Genomic DNA, 9,879 nt, shown 5'->3' with positions numbered 1-9,879 from the left:
AAAATTTTTATGTAGTAATTAATTTTATAGCTTAATTCATAATTTATTTTATTATTTTGAAAGTTTTAAAGTATTAAAGTAAACAAAAAAAACCCGATTCATCTTTATATCAATTACTCCCTTCATCCCAATATAAGTGACAGTGTTCGGATTCTGAGAGTTAAATAAATTATACTTTGATCGTATTTATTTATATGTCTTTTTTAAATATTACAAATAATTAATTTTTGTGACTTATAGTACTTTTATATAGTTTTTAAGTATGTAAGTTTTATTTTAAAAAATTTAAAGATTCTATATCTAAATGCACAGTCAAAATCAAGAAGTTTGAATCTCGAAAACAAAAGTGTCACATAATTTGAGACACGGAGAATATTAAGTTATAATTTTTAGAATAAGATACTATTGTTATAAAATTTTGTTATGTTTCAACATGATATCTTCTATATAGTATATTAATTTTTTGTTATACACTAGCTAGAATTTAGAGTATCAGCTAAAAAATATGAATTTTGATCAAAACTCAAAAAAGCAAATGAGATCAACTGAAACTTTGATATAATCTCTTAAAGGTGCTCCTGTTGATTTTTTAACTAATAATAAAAAATTAATTAATAAATATGAGAGAGTATTTTTTTAGAAGAAAAGGATTATTACAAAGAATTTGATTATAAAATATTAATTAATAACTTTGAATCCCAAAAATAAAAAAATAAAAGTTTAAGGCCTCATAAATAATTTTGGCTTTAGGCCACTATTGTAGTTGAGCCGCCCCTGCATGTTATATCAAGTGTATAAGTTAATACTGATACAAAATGTGGTACAAATTAAAACTGCATTAATTATACGAATAATGGAATGACAATCAAACAATAAAGATAATACCAAATTGTATTAGGATAATTTTGTTGGGTTAGCTAATTTTGGCATGATATGTGAGAGGGAGAACCGAGTAGCTTTAAGAGTAAGCTACACGTACGGTTACTCGGCTTAAAATTAAAGTCAGCGTACATAATATGCAACTAACTACTCTTCTTCTCTATTTATATATACGATCATGTTTCCTTATTCCCATACGGCCATTGTCTTTTCCAACATTCCACTTTTAACTTATATAAGGAGAATATACCAGTGATCTTGCTCTTTGCTATATATCTCTGTTTCAAAACATGTTGATGTTTTCCTTTAAAAATAATACCGCACCATGTAAGTGAAATTTATTCTTTCTGCTCTTACGTTTGCTTGCTTTTCTTCCTCCTCTATTTCTGTTGGTTCTAACTTAATTCTAAGTTGAAAGTTTATGCGGTTTCTCCATATCCTTGATATTTATGAACAAGAATGAGTTCTTATATATTGATAAACACTTAATAGTATAATATAAACTCCCATTTGGTCATAGATTTGCCTACGTTTTTTTTAATAAACAAAACTTTATATTTCAAAATTCAAAAACTATTTTTTCGAGTTTCAACCAAATCTATGTCCAAAAGCTAGTCAAGTTTCAGCAGCTTTCGTCTTCAGCGGAGTAGAATGATGCGAATAATTGCTGGTATATTACTATATACACAAAACAAAAAGACCAGTAACAAAAGTTTTAAAGCTTTGAGCATCTTTCCAAGTCTGAGGGTGTGTTTGGTACGAAAGGGAAAATGTTTTCATGGAAAATGAGTGATTTTATCACTTATTTTCCCTTGTTTGACGGGTGAGTTTCTAGTGTTTGGTTAGAAAGTAGAAAATATTTTTTTTAGGAAAATATTTTTTTATACTACTCTCCTCACCCCTCCCCCTCCCCCTTCCCCCGAGTCTCTAAAAATTCACACAAATCCAAAGGAACTAATGTGTTGCTTTACTTTTTTACGCAAAAATAACGTTGAAATTGATGCTCAATAACTAAAAAAAATACTCTTTTTTTGGTTGGAAAAGAAAGTACTCTTTCGACAACATGAAAATAAAGTACTCATTTTATTAAAATAAAATAAAATACCTATTGTACATCATAAAAGAAAATACTCATTTTGTTGAAATGACAAAAAAAAAACTTTTTTTACATCAGAAAATAACTTTTTTTTTTAATGAAAAAAAATAATTTTTCTACATGAAAAAAAAGTATTTTTTTTGGTTAAAATGAAAAAATTACTTTTTATATGATTGAAAAAAATACTCATTTGTTGAAATGAAAAAAAAACTATCTATAACATGAAAAAGAAAACTATTAATAATATTTTATTAGGTGAGGTGGGGTGGGGGTGGATGGGGTGGAGTGGGTAGGTGGGGGCGGGGCGGGGTTTGGAGTTGGGTTCGGGTGGGGGGTGGTGGGGTGTGGATTTGGTTGGTGGGGATGGGGAATAGGGTACAGAAGGTTGAGAAGTAGTTTTGAAAAATGTTTTCCATTCTTCTAATAGGGAAACCGTTTTTCTATAATAGGAGAAAAATGAGTTAATGACGAAAATATTTGAAAAATTGGAAAACATTTTCTTCGTACTAAACACACTCTTAGCTAGTGTTTGGCTATAGATTCCCAAATTTGTTTTGAAAAATCTGATTTGGGTGAAAGTTGGTTTGAAGATGAAAATGTGTGACGTACGTTTTCAAAACATCATTCCTAAATTTATTTTGGAAAAATATGTATATTATTAATGTTTGTAAAGATTTTGGCCCAAAATTAGCTATTGAGTTGGTATTTGGATTTGGGATTTTACCTCTTCCTAAAAATTTGTCAAGAACTATTAACTGCTATCACATTATTTATATAGTCATAGGCAAATTCAGAATCTTCAGAATGAGAGTAATCTTATTGTATGTATGTACTTTAAAAGTTTTTGCATATTTATACACAAAACAGTGGGTTGAACCCACAGGAATCGTCCTATATCCTCCTCTAATTACATATAGTAGTATGATTTCTCATAGTTGTCTTCTTCCTGTTTGTTTTATGTTTCGACTATGTTTTCTCCTGGTTGATTATAATTTTTTTGTAGAACAATTTCTTTGGTTACATAATTAATATAGTCATTGATTGTTTTCTCTCATGTTCTTTTGACAGCTTCAGGCCTCTTTAGCAGTAGCAACCTATTTGGTTCTACATCCGGAATTCAACAGAATGGGAATCCTTCTGTGCCATTTGGAACCTCACCGTCTTCTTTCGGTGGTAAAACCTCGATTATTTCTTTTCTTTTTTGCACAGTGATTTTGGAATAGGCGATTGATTTCTCAACTTGAATATAAAGGACTAGATAGATAGATTATTAAAGTTTTAAAGCTTTGTGCAATCTTTCCTAGTCTAATCGGTTCCTTCTTAAAGTTTTGTCAAGCATCAATCGTAACACTAATAGACTATTCATTCATCTTCTGTGGATTTAACTGCTATCACAATATATACATAGTCATAGGCGAATTTAGAATCTATAGTTAGTGATAATCTTATTATACGTGTCTAAATGTTTTTTGCATATGTATACATAGTTTGAACAAAAAAATTATGGGTTGAACCCCGTTCTATATCCCCCTCTAATTACATAGCATGATTGTCTTCTTCCTGTATGTTTTATGCTTGGGCTACTTTTTCTCCTGGTTGATTGTGATAGTTGTAGAACAACTTCCTTGGTTACATAATTAACAAAGTGATCGACTGTTTTCTCTCTTTTGACAGCTTCAAGCCCGTCATTTAGCAGCATCAATCTTTTTGGTTCTACATCTGGAATTCAACAGATTAAGAACTCTAATGGTAATCCTTCTGTGCCACAATGGTTTGGAAGTAGTGGAGCGACCTCATCAGCATCACTACTTTCTCCCTTTGGAAGTTCAACGTCTTTTGGTGGTAAACACTTTAATATCACTCGATTATTTATGCATAATGATTTTGGAATAGGTGATTGATTTCTCCAAGAAAATCCCACAATCTGCGTATTGCTATGAAAATTTTCAGCTTGCTTGATCATATCCAATCCAAAAATATTTCGTTCTGCAATTTTCTCAGAAAAAGTCACTTGTCACCATATCATCAACACGTTTTTTTTCTTCTTTGTGAAACTTTTTGCAGTTAAATTGCGTCTCTAGCTTGATTACGGTGCATTATTATGTCTTAGGGCAGCCTGGTGTACAAAGCATCAGGGTCCGAGGAAGGGCCGCACCCCAAGAGGGTGTGATGTAAGCAACCTACCCTGATGCAAGCATTAGTGGCTGATTCCATGGTTCGAACCCGTGACCTATAGGTCACTTCCAAGGCTCCCCTTTGTATTATTATGTCTTATCAAATGAATTTTCTTCCCCATCTCTGTCCAAATCTACCAGTGTTATCAAAGGCGAAAAGCGCAAAAAAGCTCTAGGGTCCGTTGGGGCTTTAAGCGCAAAGCGCAAATAAAGCGTGAGCTTTAAAGAAAAAAGGCGCAGCTGGAGAAAAAGTAAAAATATGTATATGTAGTCCAAGACTAATAATTATAGGCATGAATCACAAATATATGGACAAAGAAATTGAAAAAAAATTACGATAAAGTGAATATCAATTGTTTAATATCGCCTTTTCAGGATTACACTCATTGACAAGAAAGTATGTCTTAGAGCCTTGATGCGACATTAAAGCGCCCACAAAGCGAGGCGAAGCGCTCAACATGTTTTGAGCCTCGCTTCAGGGCTTAAGCGCGCCTTTGACAACACTGAAATCTCCACTCAGAAGAAAGACCACTCAGGCTATTTTGGATGTTGTTGCATGCGAATGAACTAAAGGCACCTTTTGACTATGCTTTTCCATGGTTTATCTACTAAATCTTATAACATAATATTCTCTGTCGCCTATGGCGCAGGTGAGGATTGGTACAGATGCTATACTTAATACTGCCGATTTCATGAAAGCAGAGTTACCATTTCTTCTTTGACAGAGCAGTGAGGTGGTATATGGAATTGGTTGAAAAAATAAATCTGCTCCATTGGGAAAAGTATCTATGCAATGAAGTGGCATAGAGCTCTACTCTTTTTCCAAATGTTAGTAATAACTGCAATATCTCAGTATGGTGGGTAATGTTTCTTGCTTTACTATTTCCCGAGAAGTTATTCAACCAATCTCATGCCTGCTACTGATGCTTGTAGTTGTCTTTAGTGATTAGAGAAATCAATTCAGTCTGCTTCTGGAACTGCAGGAACCACATCCTTTAATGCAACAAACAATGCTACAGCTTTTCAAACACAAGGCAAATCTCTGGGCTCGTCGTCCACTTTACCAACATTTGGAAAGAAATATGAAGGTAATAGCGTGGCCTATAAACCTCTGTTGTGGTCCAGAGATGCCAGTGTTTCAGACTCCTCAATATTTGGTTCCTACTCCTTCGGCCAGCCAGCAGTATCCACGCCAGGTGAGCAAAGGTTTACATTATAAGTATTTCTCAGGTACTAGAGCAGATTATTCAACATTTGGGGGGAGAATTTTGTTTTGATATAAGATAAGATACCATTCAATGTGCATTACTACATGCTCCATATAGCTCTGAAGTCTATGTTGAACTTTTATTAAATATTTATCGATTTCTTGATCAAATTTGGAATCCAGGTAAAGTAGTTACTACACCATTGCTCAAGAGCTCTGATTTTGGAAAGTCAGCTTTCGGTATTAATAAGGAAGGAAGTAGAATGGCATCATACACTGCAACTAAAGAGAAAGAGAGCAAGGAAAAGATTCAATCCATTTGTGGCATGCAGACTTATGAAGATAAAAGCCACGAAGAGTTGAGGTTTAAGGACTATCAGTTAGGGGATAAAGGTACGCTAAACTTGTTTTCTTTATCTTTAAATAACAAGCAATTCTACCTTAGCTTTATATTTCATGTGCGAATTTGCAGGTCAGACATGTGCTTCTATATTTGGTGTTTCAGGCACATCTAAATTTGGTGTCATTGACAAATCAAGGCCTTTCACATCACCAGTATTTAACCCATCGACTGTTGATCAACCTTTTTATTCTCATTGTCCAAATCCATTTGCCTTGAAAAGACCAGGGATTGACTTACTACCAAATGAGAATTCTAGCACAACTTCATCTACCCCATTATTTCCAAAGTCACAGCAGTCAACTGTTTCCCATATATTTCCCCCCAAAACATCATTCTTAAACTCAGATGTTTCTTCTTCTCCATGGACCAATTCAAGCCCTTTTGCACCTTTAAAAGCGGCTTCCACTTCTTCCACTAACTCCATCTTTTCTCCGTCATGTTATCCATGGGCTTTATCAACGTCTTCTGTTCTATTGTCTCCACCATCTACTACTTCTCCGTGTTTGGTCTCACCTTCCCCAGCCCATCATTTTGATCAGAATCGCTCTTTCTCTCCTTTTAACTTGCCCACCTTACCTACTGTATCACCGCCATCCCTTCTTCCAACTCCTGTCTCGACTACAGCACCAGCTCAATCATCCTGGCAGTTGCAGCCTACTTTACCAAGCCTTTTTAATGTTCCAAGCACACCATCCTCTTTGTTTCCCACATTCGTTCCACTTGCTCCTACTCAAATTACTGTAAGTGATTCTCAACCTGTATGGAATTAGATCTTATTTATATACCTGTGCCATTTGCTTTCTGTTGTAAATAAATTATATCCCACATTGTGGTCTCGGTGGAGAAAAGGAGAGAAAAAAAAAGTTTGGCCACTTCTGTTGTGGGTAGTGGAATAATTCTTTCTGGTGTTGTACGTTTAAGTTGATTTGCATCCACTGTTCTTTGTTCCTCTGCAGCCAGAAAGGACTCCTAATATTGAAGCAAGGATTTCACCCGCCATCTCTTCTCAGCTATTGACAGGTACTTACTTCACAATGTTTCTTCACATTGATAATATGTTGGATTAACAATCCATGTCAACTAATCCCCACCCTGGCTGCTGTTTCTTTCAGAAAATGGACAAGGAGTTGGTCATCCGGGTATCAATGTACAACAGTGAGTAATCAAACTTAGCTATCCTTTTGTTTTGTTCTCTTGTTAAAATGCCTACTTTTGGCTTTCAGAATTACCTGTCATTATTTTGATTTCTGCTGCTTTAGTAAAAAGTAATCTACAGTTGTTGTCTTAGCCTTTATTCATCTTCTTTTTCTCTTTTTCTTTTCCTTTGTGATCCTTGTATTACTTCTTGCTTATGCACTAGCTGATACCTTAACCTGTTTTCAGGTCTTACTCTCCAAGCATCACAGGATTGCAGCCATCACCAATTATGGTTCCTTCTGAAACACAACCTGCAGTCCAGGTATTCGTTGGACGCCCAGATTCGGCAACATCCGTGCAGTATGGAATATCAAGCTTACCTGTAAGTTTAATTAACCTACGCTTCTGGACGTGTTCATTGGTCTCCAAAATGTATCATACTAGTATGCCTCTTTAAAATAACTTGTATGGTCATTCATTCTATGCTCATTCGCAATAAGATTCTTTTCACTTTTAGTATGTTGCATTCATTATTTTTTTCCTACCAAGGTAGAAGTACCTCCCTAAGCATGATCTGGCCTCTAGATTCTGGCTTTGGCTTTTCATTTGTTTAATTGCATCAAATAGGTGTGAATAATAATTTCCAGAATTGCATCAAATAGGTGTGAATAATAATTTCCAGTATTTCTCCAATGAGCATGCACAAAATAAGTGTCCAAGTTCCAATCAGACCCTAATAAGTATCAGCTTTATTATGTTTTTATAGCCATGATTTTTGAAGTCATATTGTCTGTTTAAGGTGAAAATAGATGTTGTAGGTTCTTATGAACAATTCTCTTTGGTTGCAATTACAGGTTTCTGACAAAACTGCTCCGGTCAGACGGAGATCCTCGTTGATAATTCGACATTCATCTCTAAGTCGGCATAGGTTGCCACCTCAAAAATACAATCCTACTAGTGATAAACCAAAGGTGAGAAGTAGTATTGTTTATCTGGAAAGAAATCTAGAGTGCAATAATAGATGCTTGTGTAGGGAAAAAAGCAAAGAGATCATATGCAAAATGCAAGTTATTGGTATTCAATTATCAGCTCAAAATAAAATATTGGAAAATCTAACAGGACTATTAATTTCTGTTTATGCAGGTTCCCTTTTTTATGGATAAAGAAAACGCTTCTGGCATAGTAAGCAACAAAAATGTGATCATTTCAAGGGAAAATCCAAGGGATTGGGTTCGTCCTACCACTAGAGAATTTCCTTTGGGCTCTGATTCATGTAGATTGTCTCAACTGAAGCATGCATCCGCGGATGGTAAGCTTTCTTTATTAATGTACTTTTGCATGCCTTCCTTTCACCTCTTTTATTAGATATAGGAGCTGATCAAATCCAAAACATGTTCAACACTAAAATCAAAATCTATTTTTCACCAAGAGGCTGTTAGATTGAGACATTTAGCTTTCGAAACTATTGTTCAGCTGGAGATGCGTATATCAATTATCATAAGTTCAAAACTCTGAATCTCTAATAGTTCAAATTAGCACCAAATAACTTCACAGATTAGATTTTGTTATCTATTTTTGAGTATATCTAAGATATATAAAGAAGTTGACTTGCTATTAGAGTTGCAATGGGAGTAAACGTAATTTACATGAAAAAGCAAGAGAAAAGGGAAAATCGTTTGTATACAAATTTCAAGCAGATATATATAGAGGCAGTAACACTATCTGTTCTCCATATATAGCTATATTTATCTGCTTGAAGTCTGGAGCATTTTCCCACGTCTGTAGACATCAATGCATATTCTAGTTTATAGTGTAATTGAATTGCTTATTACTTGATTAGTTTTTTCAAGTTTCTAAATTCCTTTTCTTTCTTTCTTTTTTTGTGAAAATGTAGGGATGGACGATGGAGTCAAGGTTAATGACAGTTGCGACAAGCCTAACATAGCTCCAGAAGAGAAGATGCATTATGATAAATCTGGACATTGTGTCCAAGTTTCACTTGAAAGTGAGGATGTTGACGCCATAATGCCCAAGCTCCAACTCGCTGATTACTACACAGTTCCTCCTATGCAGGAATTGATATCAAAGGAGAAGGAAGATCCTGGTTTCTGTTGCCACGTGAAGGACTTTGTGGTAGGAAGACATGACTATGGAAGCATCAAGTTGTTGGGAGAAACAGATGTCCGGAATCTTGATCTTGATTCTGCTGTCTATTTTAATCGTCGTGAGGTAATCATCTATATGGATGAGAGCAAGAAACCTCCGGTCGGACAAGGCCTCAACAAGCCAGCTGAGATAACTCTCCTTAATGTCAAATGCATCAACAAATCGAAGGAGTACACAGATGGACCAGTGGTTAACAAGTACAGAGATATGCTTGTTAAGAAAGCAATGGAGCAAAGTGCAGAATTTGTTTCTTATGATCCAGTGGAAGGGCAGTGGAAATTTAGGGTCTCACACTTCTAGATTAGTTTACAGCTTTTGCTTTAGTACAGTGTTTTGGTTTTGGTAATATTAAGGTCTATCAGTTCAATTGTAACTGATAGTATATTATACAATTTTCTCATGTTGTTCAATGGTTCTGATCATTTACTATTCCCAGTAATGTATATTTTACCATATTTGCAGTATAATTATGTTATAATCTCATTTATACTTCATTTATTTACTAATCGATAGATATCCATCTTATCAGCAACTAAACGTGCCCAAATGTTATAAAGGCGATCTTGTTGAACTAGCAACATCATAATTACCTTGATGTTTTCTTGAAGACTTTCGAACCATTTGATTTATTTTATGAAAAACAGTGAGTATTTGTTTTTCAAAGTGTTTGATTAAGCACAATATCAAAAGGAATTGACCTTTTGAAACATATGGCCCTAAAACAATTCGTGAAATTTATGTTGCTATATAATTATGACATTAAGAGTAACATTGAAAGTTTATACTATATAGTTATCTATTTTGAATATAAAAAAGG

The 9,879-nt window shown here is 34.4% G+C and overlaps 1 protein-coding gene across 4 annotated transcripts; it reads left to right on the top strand.

The window, feature by feature from the left end:
* Window positions 1-1,062: 1,062 nt before the first annotated feature.
* LOC109218940 (nuclear pore complex protein NUP98A-like) lies at window positions 1,063-9,529 on the top strand. Of its 4 annotated transcripts, XM_019383335.1 has the most exons (12): window positions 1,063-1,206; window positions 3,044-3,148; window positions 3,650-3,817; window positions 5,133-5,345; window positions 5,540-5,749; window positions 5,829-6,499; window positions 6,716-6,779; window positions 6,872-6,914; window positions 7,143-7,278; window positions 7,751-7,867; window positions 8,040-8,205; window positions 8,791-9,529. In XM_019383335.1, exons 1-12 carry the CDS (start codon window positions 1,170-1,172, stop codon window positions 9,360-9,362), a joined length of 2,502 nt encoding a protein of 833 aa, XP_019238880.1. In that variant the 5' UTR covers window positions 1,063-1,169; the 3' UTR covers window positions 9,363-9,529. The 4 variants fall into 4 exon arrangements, with proteins under 4 accessions (XP_019238880.1, XP_019238882.1, XP_019238881.1 ...); XM_019383337.1 differs by lacking the exons at window positions 1,063-1,206; window positions 3,044-3,148 and adding an exon at window positions 4,800-5,006 and having other exon boundaries at window positions 3,731-3,817; XM_019383336.1 differs by lacking the exons at window positions 1,063-1,206; window positions 3,044-3,148 and adding an exon at window positions 4,525-5,006 and having other exon boundaries at window positions 3,743-3,817.
* Window positions 9,530-9,879: the final 350 nt, after the last annotated feature.

The sequence above is a fragment of the Nicotiana attenuata genome, unplaced genomic scaffold (assembly GCF_001879085.1).
Source record: "Nicotiana attenuata strain UT unplaced genomic scaffold, NIATTr2, whole genome shotgun sequence".
NCBI classification, from domain to species: Eukaryota; Viridiplantae; Streptophyta; class Magnoliopsida; order Solanales; family Solanaceae; genus Nicotiana; species Nicotiana attenuata.
Note: the sequence above shows the minus strand (reverse complement) of the source record. Positions and strands in the feature narration are given on the sequence as shown.

Bases quoted from the DNA above. Each gene is read 5' to 3' on its own strand.
- LOC109218940 (XM_019383335.1), top strand. From the start codon at position 1,170: ATGTTGATGTTTTCCTTTAAAAATAATACCGCACCAT. The intron at 6,500-6,715 runs GTAAGTGATTCT...GTTCCTCTGCAG, and splicing joins TTGCTCCTACTCAAATTACT to CCAGAAAGGACTCCTAATAT. The intron at 6,780-6,871 runs GTACTTACTTCA...TGTTTCTTTCAG, and splicing joins CTCTTCTCAGCTATTGACAG to AAAATGGACAAGGAGTTGGT.